The sequence below is a fragment of the Nanorana parkeri genome, unplaced genomic scaffold (genome assembly GCF_000935625.1).
Source record: "Nanorana parkeri isolate BGI_ZX_2015 unplaced genomic scaffold, ASM93562v1 scaffold518, whole genome shotgun sequence".
Lineage (NCBI taxonomy): Eukaryota > Metazoa > Chordata > Amphibia > Anura > Dicroglossidae > Nanorana > Nanorana parkeri.
In genome coordinates, this window is record NW_017306786.1 from 778,327 (window position 1) to 798,302 (window position 19,976).

General features: G+C 44.4%; 1 protein-coding gene across 1 annotated transcript in view; it reads right to left on the minus strand.

Annotated features, from left to right (window-relative positions):
* Nucleotides 1-2,465: 2,465 nt before the first annotated feature.
* Nucleotides 2,466-19,976, minus strand: part of LOC108790987 (cathepsin D-like) — a 26,648-nt gene continuing 9,137 nt past the window's right edge. Inside the window, exons 2-9 of the mRNA XM_018561346.1 lie at nt 17,818-17,968; nt 14,245-14,368; nt 10,389-10,507; nt 9,929-10,128; nt 6,047-6,169; nt 3,970-4,114; nt 2,765-2,863; nt 2,466-2,637 (exon numbers count right to left, since the gene is read on the minus strand). Coding sequence (XP_018416848.1) covers nt 2,476-2,637; nt 2,765-2,863; nt 3,970-4,114; nt 6,047-6,169; nt 9,929-10,128; nt 10,389-10,507; nt 14,245-14,368; nt 17,818-17,968 — 1,123 coding nt within the window. The 3' untranslated portion in view covers nt 2,466-2,475. The remainder of the gene's footprint in view (nt 2,638-2,764; nt 2,864-3,969; nt 4,115-6,046; nt 6,170-9,928; nt 10,129-10,388; nt 10,508-14,244; nt 14,369-17,817; nt 17,969-19,976) is intronic.

The window sequence follows — 19,976 nt, forward strand, 5'->3', positions numbered from 1 at the left end:
GGGGGGCTGGGTGCCGCGAACGAGCACATATAGGCGAACGGCGGGCTATGGACCCGCTGATCGCCCATATGTGTGACACCCGGTACCGGGTGTGTGCATTGTCGGGTCTTTTCTGCCCGTGCGTGCCCGCTAGGGGGCGCGCGCGAGCAGAAAAAAATTGCCGTCTGGAGACGGCAACCCGCAGATGCAGCAGTGCCGTCCGTCCGTTTTTCTACTACGGGCGGACGGCAAGAGGTTAAGCAGATCAGGTTCATCTATTACTGTAACTTCATATCGCAATTGGGTAGCCATGCATGCAGAAATCCACATGGTTCTCAAACATGGCACATCTACTTAACTATATTGTACAAAGTGACAAATATACAGTCAGTAACACACATTTTCCAAAGAAATTTTAATCTTCAAGTTTTACAATGAGACGAGTTACAGTGTGAATCAAGTATTGAACATTTACTTGACTGATCATTTTTAACAATATAGTTTATTCCATTAATCTAAAATTAAACCAGTGCAGAACCAAAGCAATGTCACAATGCATCAATCTGGCTGTAACAATTAAAAAAAAAAAAAAAAAAAAGATTTTTATTTCAATCCAAATATAAAAATAATTCTCCATATACAGCTTTTAACTTCATTTTTTAAGCGAGAAAAAAACAGCCCAAAAAAGGAGTTAAATCTTAAAAATCCATTCAAGTGCCTTAACTATTAACAAAAATGTATCTTATTTGTGTATCACTCGGCTGTAGATTTTCAAGTCTCTGAATTGGTGCTGACACTGTCCTTCCTTCTGGAGGGTGGATACTTTTGTTCCCCATGGTCCCCGTGTGTGTTGTAATGTAGTCACCACTCCAAACTCACTCCTGTGATGTACTACAATCTCATGTTTCGTTTACTCATTTGTATTGCGATTGTAGTCCATCACGGCAGCGAGTTTGGAGTGGTGACTACTTTACAACACACACAGGGAACAAAAGTACTGGTAGCCACCCTCCAGAAGTAAGGACAGTGTCAGTACCAATTCAGAGATCATTTTAGTGTGATGCACAAATAAGGTACATTTTTTTTTTTTTAATTAGTTGGGGTACTTGAATGTATTTTAAAGAGGCAACTCATGAGTTTAGTGTCACTTTAGGTGTGATCATGAAATAAAGCTGGAAAGGTTTTTAGGAGCAAAGTAAAAATGTTTTGGATTCAAAACCACAGAAAGCAACCACCTATCGAGTAGCTCCCAGTTCCGCTCACTAGCTGCAGCCACTATGCTTGAGCCAGGGGAACTTTAACTCATAAATAAATGAAAACTTAAAATGAGGAGCATGTTTTCATAATAGCCACACTGGGTGGGCAGAACTGGGAATCTGTAGCAAAGATCTCACTGCTGTAATCCCAGAGAAACGTAAGAGGCTAGTGAATAATTTTGCATCAGCAACACCCAAATATTACTATTGGGTGGACTACCCCTTTAAAAAAAGCAACATGTGCCCCAGCAGTCATAATTTCCCCCCAAAAATTACATAGGCTGACAGGTAAAGGAAAATGGTCACGAGACATGAGAGCTGCCTCTGCTGACCTCTTGAACATTATATTTGCCTGGCTCTCATGTGATCCTCCTACTTCAAGTCACTAACCAAAAAAAAAAAAAGTAAAAAATAACTTGACTATTTTGTTCCATTTTTATCTGTGTACTTGCTCTGGGTCAGTGGCTGCACTTAAAGGGTTTCTAAACCCTCAGCTTTTTTGCACATATCTACTGCTAGCAAGCAGTAGATAAATGCAAAAAGTAAAAATAAAAAAAAAACTCGCTTTAACAGCGGTTTAAACTTACCTGTATCTTCCCCGCGCTCTCCCGTCTGAAAATGTGAAACTGCACGGGCGGCCGCAAAGGATCTTGGGGCGGCCGCATGCGCAGTTCACATTTTTGTCCGGGACGAGAGGAGAGACACAAGGTATAAGTATATGGACGCATGCAGACACCGTGGGACAGGAAGTGCCAGCAATCACAGAGGAGTCAGCGCTGGATCGGACACTTGCCGCAGCGCTGCAGAGAAGGCTGAAAACTACAGTAAAAAAGATCGGATTAAGAGACACCATTTAAGGTAAGTGCTTCATTAACGTGTTGAGGCAAAAACATTTTTGCCTTTAATGTCACTTTAATCCAGTGGGTCAGTGGAACAGCCAGGCAATTGCATTTCCAGAAGGCGGTGAGCAACACCAGCCACTGCATTTTTCTCACGACAGGTTTACTTTAATGGAAACCAGTATTAGAGGCCCTGTCAATATAGGATGTAACGGAAGATGGCTCTAGTGAATTTGCTGCCACTGACAGAACCCCCTGTGTGCTAGTCACACATTGTGCTGAAGGAGTGGAAGACTAATCCAGTTGTCTCATGGGTAGGTGTGGAACTGACAACACAGCAACATGCTCTGTACTGACAGACTGTGCAGGTACAGGAACATTCCGTTTACATATTGCCGGAATTATTTGGATTGGGCAAATCCAACACGGTCATTTTCTCTGTCAAATACGGTGTAATACTGGCCAATGAAAACATCTCCAATGATCCAGAGTGGTCCAGCGGGAGGAGGGATGTCGAGGCCCATGAAACCACTGATGCACATAGTACGACCAAACTGAGTCACCTGAGAGAGAGAGAGAGAACACAGGATTACCATCGGGAGGGTTTTGGGCAGAATACATTACAATACATGCAAAGGCCATATAAACAATACCGGTCTTCATATTTCATCCAACGCAGGAAATACTCACCTTCAGAATATATTGTTCTCCGGTCAGGCTGTAGTCCTTTCCTCCAAAATTGAAGGTTACAACAGGCAGTGAGGGTATTTTATCACAGATCACCATATACTGCGGAGAAGCACATAACAGTTATATTAATACTCCCTTCTTATGAAGTCATAAAATTCTTTATGGGGATTAAACCCAGACCCTTCCTATCCAGGCTGCGACAACGGACAATTTTATAACTGTAGCTATATTAACAGTTCAACCACTTAAAATACCATGTCCCTACCATTCCCCTCTAACCTATGCTTATCCGAGTGCCCCATCCAGGCCCCTCGCCAATGCAGTTTCTGCTGGTGGGGACTGCTAACCCAGAACCACACAGTAACTGCGTCACTGGCCAGTCCCCTTGACTCCCCTCGGGCCAATGTCAGTCTTCTGGATCCTATGGACAGCCAATGGAAATTGTCCATGTCACACAGGCAGTGACATGGACACTCGAAAGATGGACCCCAGCAGGCAGTATACAGAGAGAAGGACCTGGCAACTGGATCATCATGTGACATGTGCACAACGTTACTAGATTAATACAATTCCCAAAGCCAATCTATTCCCGCACTGCTTCATTAGCCCAGATTACTAAAATGTGGATTGGCATTTACGGCAAGCCACTTATCAATAGGCATGTTCTGGCAATGAGAAGCGACATCTTTTTTAAAAAGGGAAATAATTATGATTTTTGGTCAATTTTATTTTGTGTGTTGCAGAAGTTCATACAAAAATGTGCTGTGCTGGTAGGTTGCCCTTGTTTTTTACACTAGTAAACCTTTAATACATCACAAAGGATTCCTGAAGCATCATGGGATAAGTAGCCAGGCAGCAGAACAGAGAAAGACTGCTTTGGGGCATTTATCCGATTTAAACCTCGGACCGAGTCGGCTGATAAGGGATGGGTCACTGCCGTGAGAACTAGAGCCAGAGACAAGACTTACATTATATTAATATGCAGTATTTCATATCTCGCTTCAACAAAATTCATATTTATTTTTGAACGACTATAAAATAGAAGAAAGATGAAGGAAATGATGAAGGTGTTCCGAGTGCTGCACTGTCCTGGTTTATATGTTTCTGGGAAATGCAGTCCCAAGTGAACATTGGTGCATTATGCTCTACACTAACAATGCGACACAGTAGAACGTGCATACCCCATTGTCAGATGGAGCACTCACCTCTCCATGAATCAGGGGCATGGCTCCAATAGCTTTCTGCAGCGCAGCAATTTCTTCTGCCGGGCCAGTGATCAGGGAGGTGCCGGTATCCACAATAGCCTCACAACCACCTTTGCACAGAGTCAGCTGACCTCCGACCCCTACACTATAGAGGGAAAGAGAAACAATTGTTAGACATGATCCAACTGCGTTACAACTTAACTGTACCTGTCATAATTCTGCCACATAAAAAGGCAATTCCCCAAAACAATTATGCCAGCACTGGACAGCCAATGGGTGGAATGGCCTACTGGCTCCCCATTCCCTTTAGACACCAGGGATGAGTCTCATTGTAGTGATCTCCAGTTACAAGAGTGACATATTCTCTATAGACCAGCTTTTATATGGAACTAGTTATGATGGGAATGTTATAGCATCAGGAGTCATAGACCCCTGACAGGACAGAGCCAGATGACTAACATTTTCTCAATGAGGTTAGTAATGGCAACTGGTGTATGTGTTTTATAACAGGTGTCCTTTAAGAGTGAAAATTGGAGCACATTGTTGGTTCTGAGTGGAAAACATAAAAGGCAAGCAGATCCTACAGTCAGTAAATACATTCAGAAGAATAAAAAAAAAAAAAATTTTAGGATCACAGAGCCATGAATACTTTGAAAACTGCTGCTCGATGTTTGCAGCCTTCAACATATTTACTAGCACAAATCTCGGTATGCAAAGGGAGAAATATATGTTCCGTGACCAAAATCCAATTTCAGGCAAGTAATTAGAAATGCTATGAAATCTTTTATGTGCATGGATTCGCTCTCTCTCAGACGCTGTGCTATTTAGGGTCAAGTACAGCCAAAACAACAGCTAGCAGTGATAGAAGCTCACTATGTATTTATACAATGAGAAATACTAACCCCAAAGTGGACCTGAAGGCTTTATTCACATTGCACACCCATAAATAGCCGATCCCAGGAGGGACAGGTGCTGCGTGCGATTGCGCGCAGCAGCCTATCCTTCCTTATGGGAGGACGCGGCTGTACGGGGTCATATGGACACCCGAACTGCACACCTGTGCCGGTCTGGGTGTCCACACTTGGACACAGACCGGATCCCTACTGCCTGCATCCAATTGCAGACACCCATATCCACATGGATGACAGCGTACAGCCGTGTCCTCCTATAGGGATGAACAGGCTGCTGCGCGCAATCATACGCAGCATCTGTCCCTCCTGGGATCGACTGTTTACGGGTGTGCACGCCCCGTGTGGATGAGGCCAAACGCAAAAAGTGAAGATTTAACGAACATTTATTAATATTAATTGCGCCAAAGCAGTACACTGAAAGATACCTTTTGTACGGCACTCCTCCTGAAAATGCATCGGTAGATTTCCTGGAATGTGAGTGTGCTAGACGCTCTTGTGCATTCTGCCTCATAGCTGCAGTGTAAGAATTAAAGGACTGATGCACTTGCTTGCAAGTTGAATTTGATTTTACTTGGTAAAGTCAGTACTGTACTGCTCCCTGTTCTTCTTACTGCAGGCTCTGACATATGAAAGCCAACACTGCCTCTACCAAGATGGCTGCCTCTACCAAGTTGGCTGCCTCCACGCACAGCAATGTAGAACAAGGCATGGTACGTCAGTAATAGGGAAAGATCATCTGCAGGGAGACCACAGGCAATGCTGGTGATTAGTCCCTTGCTCTCTTCTGCCTTTTTGATACAGCTTACAGACACCTGTCATACAATAAAGCAACTGCAACATAGATTTAATCAAGCAACCATTTCCTGGATTAGGGTGTGTGTAGGTCTTTGCTAGACGCCATTGCCTTATATTGGTTATTAATGAATGTGTGTTCTTCATATTTCCACAAATGAAAATAAAAGTTCCTTATATTACCACACTTTTGTTATCCATAGAGTGAAGCATGTTGTTTATTATTATTATGAACTACAGGTCAAACCTGGACTCCTTGGCATAAATCTAAGCTTGACCACAATCATTTCTCTCATTAACAGGTTCCCGCAAATCTACTGGCACAGAGCCCACCAGCAAGAAGTCAACTTAGATCAAATATGGCATTTACTTACTGGTCCATACGAATCTGCCAGTATGCCTTACGAGTCACGTTCAGGTAATTGAATTCTCCGGTGTAATATTTAGGGTCAGTGCCTCCAAGTAGCAGTTCTCCACCTGGCTGGGAATCTGGGTTTCTAAAGAAGGACATGGGGAAATATTAGAAATCATTACCAGAGTTCTTGTGTTTTGTAGAATAGATCTGTTGTTACACCTAAAAGATTTCCTAGCTGCATACCAAGAACACGACATCTGACCCTAAGCATCAAATCTTAGAGATTTTCCAAGATTTACATTAGTCTGCTCATTCACATCCACAGTAATGGAGGAGGTATAAAAGTCTGAGCCTTCATACGATTGAGATAGCAGTCTTGAAACAGACTGGTTCCTGCACTGCCCAAGAATGAGAAAAGTTGCCCAATCCTGCCAAGAACATTGGGCATTCTCAAGTCTACAAGTACCTCTGACCCCAATGGGATCAGGCGGCTTAGAAAGTCTTCTCAATTGTCACTATTCCAATATGAGATGAATTGATGGGAATTCTGCTCCATCTCCACCCATTACAGCAAAGACAACCCTCAGCCGAGGCACGCGGTCATGTCTGTCATGCACTTTAGACAACCCACAAAAGGTTATGGCAGATTTAGGAAAGGAATTTATTAGGAGGTGCACCGGAATGGAATTTGCAGACCGAAACCGAAAACTATTTTATTTTCTAACCTTTTTAAACTTGTTTTTTTATAAATTATTTTTTTTTTTTACTTTACTGTTCGGGGCCCTGAGGAAATATAAGGGATCTAAAACAGACCCTTGATATTTCCCTATTCAAATACAGAGAGTGGACACAGGAGCTGCCCTTGTTATGAATGAACAGGAAGCCTCTATACCGAGTACTTCTGTCCATTTATAAACTATGGGTATAGTATGAGTTACTATGTCCACAATCATGAATGAACAGGAAGTGATGTAGAGCCACACAAGGGTGGCTCCATAGCAGCCACCCTAAGCAGGATATCAGGGCCAGGGCCAGGGGGCCAGCTGTTTCTACAATGTTAAAAGATCAAGTAGCTGCATTCATTGTAAGTTCATCAGCATTTAAAATAGCTTAAAAACCTTTTGACTGTAATATCACTTTAACGTCCATAAGAGAATATCAGTAAGGGCAAAGACTAGCCTGCTTTGCTCACATGGATTTAAAGTACCTGGTGGACTGTAAAACACAAACAGCCTGGGCTTCTAAGGAAGTAGAAAATCCCATATTTAAACTTTGAGATTATTTAGCGATGTGTAAATGGTCAGCGCTACGTAAACACTTGTAATAAATATTTGTGTGGAAACTAAAGACGCAAGCTACAGCTGCACTGTGTGCAAGAGATAAAGAATAAGAAAGAGGTGCGCAAACTTATTCTAAATATAGTAGTCACATTGGTGGGAACATGAACAGGTTCTCCAAAACCATGTAGTTGCTACTGTGAAAGAGGTCTAATTGAGGTGACGACACCAAGTCACAATCTCAACAACAACAAAACGTGAACCAAACCGAGGCAATTACTGTAAAATCATTTACCGTATATACTCGAGTATAAGCCGAGTTTTTCAGCCCATTTTTTTTGCTGAAAAGTCCCCCCCTCGGCTTATCCTCGAGTCAGCGTCTCGCGCTGGTCAGGTTTCTTCTTACTTCCCTCGCCGCGTCACTGCTGCTCCGGTGGGCGGCGAGGTAAGTAAGAAGAAACCTGACCAGCGCGAGACGCTGACTCGAGGATAAGCCGAGGGGGGGACTTTTCAGCAAAAAAAATGGGCTGAAACACTCGGCTTATACTCGAGTCAGCGTCTCGCGCTGGTCAGGTTTCTTCTTACTTCCCTCGCCGCGTCACTGCTGCTCCGGTGGGCGGCGAGGTAAGTAAGAAGAAACCTGACCAGCGCGAGACGCTGACTCGAGGATAAGCCGAGGGGGGGACTTTTCAGCAAAAAAAATGGGCTGAAACACTCGGCTTATACTCGAGTCAGCGTCTCGCGCTGGTCAGGTTTCTTCTTACTTCCCTCGCCGCGTCACTGCTGCTCCGGTGGGCGGCGAGGTAAGTAAGAAGAAACCTGACCAGCGCGAGACGCTGACTCGAGGATAAGCCGAGGGGGGGACTTTTCAGCAAAAAAAATGGGCTGAAACACTCGGCTTATACTCGAGTCAGCGTCTCGCGCTGGTCAGGTTTCTTCTTACTTCCCTCGCCGCGTCACTGCTGCTCCGGTGGGCGGCGAGGTAAGTAAGAAGAAACCTGACCAGCGCGAGACGCTGACTCGAGGATAAGCCGAGGGGGGGACTTTTCAGCAAAAAAAATGGGCTGAAACACTCGGCTTATACTCGAGTCAGCGTCTCGCGCTGGTCAGGTTTCTTCTTACTTCCCTCGCCGCGTCACTGCTGCTCCGGTGGGCGGCGAGGTAAGTAAGAAGAAACCTGACCAGCGCGAGACGCTGACTCGAGTATAAGCCGTCCCGAATATAAGCCGAGGAACCTAATTTTACCACAAAAAACTGGGAAAAAGTATTGACTCGAATATAAGCCGAGGGGGGGACTTTTCAGCAAAAAAAATGGGCTGAAACACTCGGCTTATACTCGAGTATATATGGTATTTTGTTATAGCTAGAGCAGAGAAGGGGCTAGAGCCGACTGTGTCCCTCTTGCGGAGGTTTCCCCTTGCTCCCTGTCAGGACTGAAAGTGATGTAAAAATCTGCCCAATGGGGACATGAGGAAGGGTTATACGTTCTGACAGTGGTTTTATTGCAGTCCATGCCTTCCTGCCCCAGGAATGAATGCATCCCCTATTTCTTGTATGGGGTGTCATAAGGACAGGAAGTGAGTGGCAATCTCCCCAATGGGGGTCACGGATAGAAGTAAATACCTGGACAGAAATGTCAACTCTTGCCATCAAACCAAAACCATTTTGACCATAATTAGGCTTTACCAAAAACAATGGACGATTTTACACTTCCAAAGCAATAAAATACAAACCTGAAGATGAAGAACACCAGGGTTACCAACGCTGACATTGCTGTCACTAAATGGCAGACTGCAATGCTCGCTGACCTGCGCTTAGTTATGGCTGGCTGATATAGGCCAGTGTATTTTCTTAGGCCGGTGTTTCCACTAGCAGCTATAACCCAGTGCAGGCCCTCCCTCTGCCTTAGTCATCAGTTGCTAGGACCGCTGGCTTCCTTGCAACAAATGACATCAGAGAGGACAGGCTGCTACAACTATAAGTGATGGCTGTACATCCACCTAGATCACATACTCATCTGCTGTTGTGCTGAAAACTGCCCCCCACCGTGGTTTGCAAGTCCCCTGTCTGGTCTGTCAGGATGGAGAGCGGGAGCAGACCAGGGGACATTCCTGTCAGAAGCCGGCTGACGTGCCAGGTATACAGACTATCAAGCATATTCCTGTGCTTGATGATCTGTATTGTAGAGCAGCAAAGACATCAGAGGTCTAATAGACCCGCTGATGTCTCCATAAAGGGAAGCCGTCACCTCCAAATGCTTTGACATAGGGGCTTGTTAGAGAGTTTTTTCACCAGCATCTTTTTCCCAGCTTCTTTTGGGTGTTGGGTCTTCAGCTATCTTGGCTGGCCGGCCCAGGATGACTTAACTCCTGCGCACAATCCATTCCGATACCAACATTCTCGGAAAGTGCATGAGCAGCTCAGTGACCATTCTAAAAGAAGAACATTGTGAACAGTAAGGTAAACTTGTTTATTGCAAAGGAGACAAAGCATGTCTTTTCTGCAATAAAGAGCATGCCTGCTCGCAGATCTTTACTGTTCAGCTGCTTTAACTGCTAGCACTGAAGTCACTTTGTTCAGCTATTGAAATAGACAAACAGTTTTCCTAATGGATGGATCCTTACCTGTTCAGATAGAAAGAAAACACATTGTTATCTACAAGCTTTTGGCTCATGATGTCATCAAAAACAGTAGGTGCCCCATCTACAGATATTCTTGGGTATCCCATTCCCAAAATGCCATCAAACTTTGCTGCGACAAATGTAATGCCAGGTTGTTTTACAGCCTCTGCAAAAAGCTGACCCTTCACAGCCATGTCTCCAATCTGGAGTAGAAAAAGAAAATAGAATGTTAAGCTGCTAGAGCAATACTGTGAATATGTTGCAAGGTCAAAGCATACAAGGAAACACCGCCAGTAGTGTCAACATAATGCAAGTCAGTATACACTGTACAAAGAAACACAGACTATCAATTCACTAGGGAACATTTCCTAGTGATTTGGTAGACTGCTCTGACCTAGTGTACAATGCCATGTTGTAAAATGAATAAGACAAATCACATAAGACATTCTCAAAAGAAGCTGACCGTCACAATGTCCTCGCTGAGAAAACCCGACAAGCTCCCACTGCCGTACTGGATGGAGAAGTCTGTACCGTTCTTCACATAGCTGGAGGATTTGGAAGAGTCATACTTGTGGTGTAACCCTGGTAAAGAAAAAAAACGGTTGGCAAATGTTTTAAAAAGGAAAAAAAACATCCAAGTGATAACATAAAATAGTGTAAAAGCATTAATAACTTTGTGAAAGAATCAAAAATCAGGATAATGCTGCACAAATGTCTGACGTTCTTCATTAATCCTGTCAACCTGTCCACAACCACATTCAGATTACTTTTTGTTTCTACTTCAAAGGCAAGTATCCGATTGGTTTGCTGGGGAAAGGACCCTTATTTCTGCTTTTTGTTACCAAAAAGCGTGTGTCGATTAAATTAGACTTGTGTCAATGAAATATGGTTGAGCCGCTTATGAGATAATTTGACCTGCGGTTGACCCGCTTCTAGCTGGTTTTGCATCCCCAAAGACATGTGTAGGGATGCAAAACTGATTTGAAGTGAACAAAAGCCCATCAACAAAACCCCAGAGTCCTGCTTTATGAAAGGTCAATGTGTGGTCCAGGTAGAATTCCAGTCTTTGGCAGAGGGCCTTTTAAGGGATAGGAAAGTTTAGGTAAGTTTATGAAAATTAAGGCCAATATAGAAGGACCATCTGACTATATACGCATTTCTGTGACTTCTACTGGAGTCTAATGCAAAAGTTGTACTGCTACCAAATATATAAAACGGTTACCCTGGTGAAATATCCGATACCTCCAGGTGCCTCCACCCAGTTCCAGCCATCTATTAAAGGCCCCTGTGAGCCATGAAACCAGCGGGGTGGTTGCTCTAATATATGATTTTGAATAGGGGGGGGGTTGCTCTAATATATCATTTTCCATTTCACGTAGGAACCTAAGGCTTCCCGTAGACACCTTAAATTTCAGCCAATTCCTGCTAAAATCAGCCAAAATTTGAGCTGTGGGTGGCTTAGGCCTGTGGGAAATGATCAGCTGAACAGTGACTGGATAAGTCAGTGGTTAGCTTCAATGGGGAATAAAACTGACTCTCTTGTACAGCCCATGTGCTGAATGACAAAAAATTGAGTCGTGTATGGCAATGTCACAAGTGAGAATTTGCTAATTATAGCATCACTAGATAATGACGGGAGAACACTTGTCTGCTTTCTATTAGTCACGCCCCCATTTCAAAATGTAATTCACGAAGGAGAGAGCGACGCCTTGCACAACCATCCAGCAAGGGAGAGACTCATGCAAGCAGATGAGCGTTTCTCTGCCTGCATGTGTCCCTCAAAGAGGCCCTGCCACTAGTGAGTTATCAGCGACAGGATCACTAACGTGACAATAAACCTAACCTCAAGCCCAACCACACCTTCCTGATAATTATTGAGACCACCTATATCACTTCTGGGCCCAATAGGAAGGTTGGGAGGACAGATGTGGATCTTCAAGATTAAGCCCAAATCAGCATCTTAAAACCCCCCTGGATTTTGGAGTTCACTTTAGAAGAAAGCTGGAACTGCATGCAGGCACCTGAAGAAGACTACAATAAACTTTGTATGAATAACACATTTACGTGCCAGTACAGAACAGTTTAAAAGGCAAAGAGTTTATAAAAATGTATAGTTTGAGTTTACAAGAGAAAAATAAAAGTCTCCAAAGCATATATCTGAAACACACAGGTAAACCCAGCTAGTGTTTACTAGGAGGTTGGGTTGTGAAAATTAGATCTGACAAGAACACCAGGTATTTGGGGAGGGCAGCCGATACTACAAAGACAAAGCACTTGTCTTGCTTAGGCTTGTTCTCTGTGCCCATCATTCATAACAATGAGTCTTTCAAGCCCATTTTGAAGCCAGAAAAAAAAGATATTCAATCATACAGACATTGTACAAACTTCTATATTCTTACCTCCACTTTTCTATTACAGCACTTGTCTATATCTCAACCATGCGGTTCAATAGGCTTTGGAGTTACACCTACTGCTCTCACTAATCAGCCCTGGTCAGAAACAATTCAATACAAGTCTATATGCAGACACTTTTGATGAGGGGATGTGGCTGTTACCCAGACATGCCAGCACTGAACACTGGAAAGTAAGGGCTGGAAGCAGCATAGTCACTGAGAGAAAAAAGGATTTAAGGCCTTTTCACAATGTCACAAATCATCACATGGAGGGAGGTGCAGGATTATAAAGAGCTAAAAAAGGAATGAGTTTGCAATTGGGCTTTTGGTAGCTTGTTAAAATATCAATAAAATTAAACAAACAGTAGTGTAATCCCCCAGCCAAGCAAGCTCCTCCAGGTCCTCCTCCACTCCTGGCCTGAGTTACCAGACAACCAAGAGATGAAAGGATTTTTCAATACTCAACACTAGGGATGCACAGATACTAATATCGGTGCCAATACCAAGTATTTGGGCAAGTCCTCGTACTCACCCAAATGCTCCCGATGCCTAGCCCGATACCGGAACTTCCAGGATCAGGAAGCTGGACAGCGAGTCATTGCATGCTGCCCGGCTTCCCGATTAGCCGGGAAGCCAGCGCCATGATCCCTCATCACCAGGGAGCATGGAGCTGGCTTCCCAGCCAATCAGGAAGCCGGGGAGTGGGTAATAACTCGGCCCCTGACTTCCTGATTGGCCGGGAAGCTGGCTCCATGCTCCCTCGTCACTTGGTGATGAGGGAGCATGGAGACGGCTTCTCTGCTAACTGGGAAGCTGAGTCATTAAATTTTTTGGTGCGTTCAAATAGTCTGCTTTAACCCAATGGACGTGCAACATAATGTGCGTTAAACACAGTGCACGCATGTAAATGACCCAAAAAAGTATATGTGAAGTCCATCACAGAAATCTCATTAAAGAATGTCAATTAGGGATGCTCCAATACAGATACTGTATCGGTGCCAATAGAGAGTATTTGGGTAAGTACTCCTACTCGCCCACATACTCCCGATGTTTATTCCGATACCGGAACTTCCGGTATCAGGAAGCTGGGCAGCAAGTGATTATCCGCCACTGGGGTTCCCGATTGGCCAGGAAGCCAGCTCAATGCTTCCTCGTCACCTGGTGACAAGGGAGCACAGAGTCGGCTTCCCAGCTAATCAGGAAGTTGGGCGGCACGTCATTACACGCCGGCCAGCTTCCTCAATGGGGCTTCCAGTATCGGCGAGTACCAGAGGAAAAAAAAATACCGGTACTCGATACTGAAGAACTGGTATCAGTGCATCCCTACTCAACACTGAACTTCAATCTCATCAGATCAGCTTCTGATGCATGTTGGATCTATCCAGGTTTCACTGCAGCATCACATTTTTCTCCCCATCTTCCCTCCCTGTTCCGTTTACAAAGTTTTAGCTTAGCCTATGGCCACTGGCTATCTTTCAGGTTGAATGATATCAAACATCATCTAGCCCAGGCCTCAAAATTTCCACTCGCCCCCTCGCAATTGGCGAGTGGAATGACAGCGAGGGGGTGCACCTCCGGCGTGACCAGGGATAGGACACTACCGCCGCGGCAATTGCTCGCTCGCTTCTGTTCTCTCTTCTTTCTCGGCTGCTGCAGCTACAGGGCGGGCGAGAAGGAGAAGAGAGAACTGAAGCGAACTATGGTGGTGTCCCATCCAGAGCCGGCACTAGCTCTCTCTCTCCTCCTGGCCGCTGCAGCTTCAGCTCCACGAAGCGGGCACTCAAGGAGGCTTCGTCATCATGGTGCTGGCGTTACATGCATCCTATATTGGTTGCCTTGAGGAGATTTAAATGGAAGTGTTGCATATTGATTTATTAAATCAAACCTATCAGATGTATAAAACAAAGCCACTGTGACGTTACTTACAACAGGCGATATCAAAAAAGGAGCAGTGGACGGAGGGCACCCAGAGATTGGAAGAGCCGGTGTCAAATACCACCAAGAAGTTCTGTGGAGGGGTACCGATCCCAATTTCACCATAATACTGGGCCTGTCGGAGCACAAAGTTCAGCCAAGGTTAGATAACATTCCTCTAGTAGCAGAGAAGAGAAAACTAAACAAATCATTTGATTTAGATGAATGTAAAACATGCACAAGTTGTAAATCAAAAACAATTAAGAGACTTCTGTTTCATTAAGAAGAAAACCGGATCAATGTTAATCATTTATATTCTATCCTTCAGTACAACATACATCTGGTCTAACTGCTTGCTATAAATAAGTCTTATTTTCCGCATGACCGATTATTACTGTCACATGCCAAGATTCTTTAACTCCAAGGTGCAATGCAAATAGATAAACCATTTCACTGATCATGTAACAGCTTAGTAATAAAACAATATAGGGATGACAAGACTCTAAAGGAAAGAGACATACTAGATAAACATATTGCAGAACAGTAGATTAGAAGCATGGGTGTAGGGCTGAAGTCACTATAGAGCAAATTAGAAGGTTCTATAGTGGTATTAGGTTAAAGTAAGGTTACATTTGAGAAAATCCTCACTATATATATGTTTGTAATGTGTTCCCAATCAAACAGCATACGTAAAAATATATATATTTTTTATACTTCCTACCATTTAGATGAGTCTATGTAGCAGGCCTTTGCAGCTTCTCTCTCCATTTCCCAGTAACAGGGAACTGACTGTCACCATAGAAAGCCTAGGGACAGACTGCGCTCCCCCTCATTAACATTCAATGCTTTTAGAGATTTAACCTTTGTTTAGGACAGACAAGTGTCGAGTTTACAACTGATCATGAGATCTGCCAGCACAATACAGACAGGGATAACTATATGAGCATTAACCTGCCCAGAACTATGTGAATAAGAAACATGTAACAAATATAAAGTAGGTGTTATTCCAATTCGGCTGCAAATGTGGAAATACACTTTACCCCCACACTGCAAGGGTTAAAAAAAAAAAAAGTTATACCCACCTGATCCTTGTAGCCGGCTTGCTTTTAGACTTCTCCTTCCAGCCTCTCCCCACTAAGGCTGCCGCAGTTTTAGGATCCTCGAGTCATCACGTCCAATACACTGTGTATTGGATGTAGGGACACTGAGGGTCATACCATAGCCGCTCTCCCCCTATGCCGCAGGATACTTGTTTTTTTAATAGTGTTTACACTATGACCACACTGAGATGTGGAGACACGACACCGCCAGAGGGTGATAGACTACAGAGCGGTGACTTCTATATTTAGCATGTGTATACTGTAGTACATCGGGGGTGACCTAGATCTTTATCTCACCCAGGACAGACAGTCTTTAACTGCTTGAAGACCAGGTGTTTAGATCCCCTACCTGGCCAGGCCATTTTTCAGTGTTCAGCGCTGCGGTACTTTGACTGACATTTATTCCGTCACGCAACGCTGTACTGAAATGAATTTTATACCATTTTTTGGGGACAGATAGAGCTTTCTTTTGGTGGTATTTAATCACCACTGCGGGTTTTATTTTTTACTATATTCAGGAATAGGCTTTGGTTGGGTTAAACACCAGATGCAGCTAACTTTATTTATACGGGTCTGCAGAACAAATCCTGAATAATATGACTGTCTAGCCTTGCTATACATTCACATAGCTTCCCGTCATTATCCAAGCCAGGGCTCATCATAATAAACCCCACAAAACCATTGTGGAACATTTGTACTTACAGCTGATTTATATAGTTCAGCAGAGCTCTCCTGACACTTCCAAGTCCTCTACATCACCTGACCTGCCCTTTAATTAGGAAGCATCTGGGTGAGGCCTTGGATAGGTCCTATTTTAGGACAGGCTTCAGCAAACAGTGATCTTGTTTTATAAAACCGTCTTCTTTTATTTAGCTTTCATGCCTCATTGACCTTCTGCTGCCTCTATTAGCCACTTCCTGTATGTATGTATGTATGTATGTATGTATGTATGTATGTATGTATGTATGTATGTATGTATGTATGTCTTCCTTTCTCAGAATGGTTTCCTCATGGTGACAACAGTGGACCATGTGTACTGTGTGGTAAAATGGGTGCATGAAGACTCCATCAGAAGTCTTTGTGACAACGCAGGAGCACAACTGGAAGACAGGGACAAAACGTTGTCGCCATATAACAGAAAGTATCGGAAAAAGGGCCTTCGTGGCAGGATCACCGGGCACTATTCTAACAAAAGCTGCATATTGAAAAATAATGAACATGGCGTTTGAAATTTCATTGACATATTAATTATTTTAATGAGATTTCTGTGACAGAGTGGTCATATACTTTATGGGTCATTTACATGTGTGCACAGTGTTCAATGGACATTATGGTGTATGTGCATTGGGTTAAAGTGACATTAAAGCCAAAATCCCCCCCCTCCCCCCACCCAAATGCAATGAGCTTTCTTTTTTTTTTTAACAGGTATGTGCAATGATCCATCTTGAATGACGCCTCTTGATCCGATCATCTTCTTTCCAGTAGTTTTCCGGAGTCCCTCCAGCGCTGGTGGTGGCCTTTGATCCAGCTGTCTCTTCCTGTCCCACGGAGTCTGTGTGGGTGCACGCTGCTGCATTGACTTACCCTGCGTCTCTCCTCTTTTCCCAACTGAAAATCTCTACTGCGCATGCGCCCGCCCGAGAATCTTTAGATCTTCGGACGGGAGCGCGTGGCGGAGACGCAGGTAAGTGAACCATTTTGTAAACTTTATTTTTTCCTTTAATGTTTTTGCATAGATCTACTGCTTGCTAGCATTAGATGTATGATAAAACACATGAGGGTTTAATGCTCCTTTAAGGAGTAAACTATTTTTAGCAACAGAGCGGAGTCAACAGAGCGGAGAAGCCGACTCCACGCTCCCTCATGGCTCTGCCGGTCAGAGGGAATATCCCTCTGACCGGAAGTTCTGGTATCGGGGTAATTATCAGAGAATTTGGGCGAGTACAAGTACACGTCCAAATATTCTGTATCGGCGCCGATACCAGTATCTGTGCATCCCCATCTGCCACCATTTTATTCCACAGGGCCTGTACATACAGGAAATATATCATTTTTCAGGCCTAACATGTGGATTAGAACATGCATGCAAAAACCCCTCTGGGTCAAAAGGAATTTCCGATTTAAAAGTAATCCCTTTCATGAAAATACATTAAGGAAACCCCATTCAATGCATCTGAATGGCTGAACCTCACTACGCAGAGCAATGCATGAGAAATGGAAAAACCCAGAAAACTCCTGTAAATAGGAGGTAACAAAAGAAAAAAAGGAAATTATTTGAATTCACTATTCCAGGAAAAAAAAAAAAAAAAAACTCTCAGCATTATGTATTTTGTGTTTAAGAAACTGAACTACGTCACAATAGGCTGAAAGATATACAAATCTTTCCCTCCAAGTAAATGCAAAAGTACACAAGAGGAAGCCAGATTCAGACCTGGCAAAGGCTGCTGAAGGTTGTATACAAGCCTATAAGAGACCTCATACTCACATCCAGATAGTTCAGCAGAGTCTCCGGGGTGGGATCTTTGCTCTTAGGGAATCCAGGGTAATATTTCTGGTTTGATCCGATGCAGTCCTTCAGATCCTTTGTGGCGTTAGCCATGGTGTGCCGAATTGTTGCCATTTTTTTCAGGGGAATTCTGGATAAAGACAAATAAAAGGCAGAGAATGGATGACACATTGGTAAATTAAAGATAACAAGCTCCACTTAACAGAGGCTCCCTCTATGTGTAATGAAGGCCAGATAAAAGAGCAGATAATCAACATTTGTGCAAGGGGACAAGAAACAATGCCAAAAGAGACAGTAAACTATAGAAAGGTGCAACACTTCAATGGCTTTGCATTTAGATTAACATGGGCTGTCAACCCACAGTGCTCCCACAGTGCTCAGGGGACCCTTTGTCATGTATGTAACTAATACTAGAACATCACACGTTTTCGAATGATCAGTCCTAGGTAGGCAGGAAACAGGCAAATACATTTAACTGCAAACTTACGATTAGCTGCGTTTACTAGTGCAGCCACCAGTGCTCTGGGCTGCTTCCTCCGGTTGGGGAGAACGCAATATTAGCACAGAACGTCCATGATTCCCCTTGGGTCTACAAGCACTACTGTGCATGCATACCCCACCTAGTTCTGTGTTGATATGCACAGGTAGCATACAAGGCCAGCTTGTAATCTTTCTCCCGGGAGCAAGCACATAAGGGTGGCTCCATAGGACCCCACAAAGCCAATGACGCCTCTGCAGAAGACTAAATATATGTGGCAGCCATCCTATGACCAGCTCAACGAAGAGAAAAGGAAATCTTTTAAAGAAGAAGAGGAAGCAGCAGACAAAGTACGTTGCTATAATTCTTATTAAAAGGAGAACTATGGAGGTGAGTGCTTTTCACTCACCTCATAGTTCTAGCCGACCTGTGACAATGAGACTGTCACAGGTCGGCTCAGTAGATCGGGAGGTGAGCGAACACATACCGGCGTTTGCTCACCTCTCGATCCTGTCACGGCTCTCTGCTGTGACAGGGGAGCGGCTGGATTCCTCCCTCCCCGCTCCGATCCGCCAGCACTGACCGGCTGAACGGACAAGGGAGGGTACAGCTGGCTCTGCCTCTAGATAGGCAGAGCCAGCTGTCAGTCACGCAGCTGGGCGGATGCAGGCTGTACCCGCCCCCTCCCCCGTCTGTTCTGCCTGTCAGCGCTGGAGGATCGGAGCGGGGAGGGGGGAATCCAGACCCTCCCCTGTCACGACTCTCTGCCGTGCCGGGATTGAGAAGTGAGCGAGCGCCGTTATGTGTTCACTCACTTCATGATCTAGTGAGCCGACCGTGACAGTTTAATTGTCACAGGTCGGCTAGAACTATGAGGATGAGTGGAAATCACTCACCTCATAGTTCTCCTTTAAGGTCCCATTAGTCTTTTAAAGTTATTTTAAAAAGCTACTTTTGTCAAACAGGGTGGTGCTGGCAGGGCCATCCATGGCTTGAATCTCAGCTGATTTTCGATAAACATGGGAAAATCTCATCTCCTTTCATGCTTCCAAAGATACAAGACCTCTTATTGTTATACAATGTAGAGCCAGCCTTGTGATTTACAGACACCCCCACTCTGCACAGCTGCATGTAGTCCTGATTAAGCAATTTGTTGCCCTTATTCAGCAATTCGTCTTCTTACATCACATCTCCCCCTCCAGCCTGCTCATAAGCTGCTTGCTTGGTCAGTTTACTTCCAGGAAACGCACGCCATCTGATGTACGTACGTGTAGAAGCACAAATAGTGGTGGAAAAATACCGTAAAAAAAATATTAGGAAAAAAGAATGTCGTCCTGCATGCAGGTAAAAAGTCCTGACTTACCTTGCTACGCAACCTGTGACGCTTTGGCCGGTGTCCCGCCCAGCTTACCGACGTCACTGGTTGCCAGGAGCTGTGTGGGACGCGCTGGCTGGCATCCCCCGCTCTGCTCCTGGCAACCAGTGATGTCAGTGAGATGGGCAGGAGCCCATACATAGGTACTGTGCACCCCCTGACCCCTGTAATGTGTGCCAGCACCCCCTAGGGTAACCCCCGCACTGCAAGTTGGGGTTTGACAAATCCAAGGCGCCAAGCAGTGTTGTCAGCTCTGCCCAGTTCTCCCCATGCTGGACTACAGAA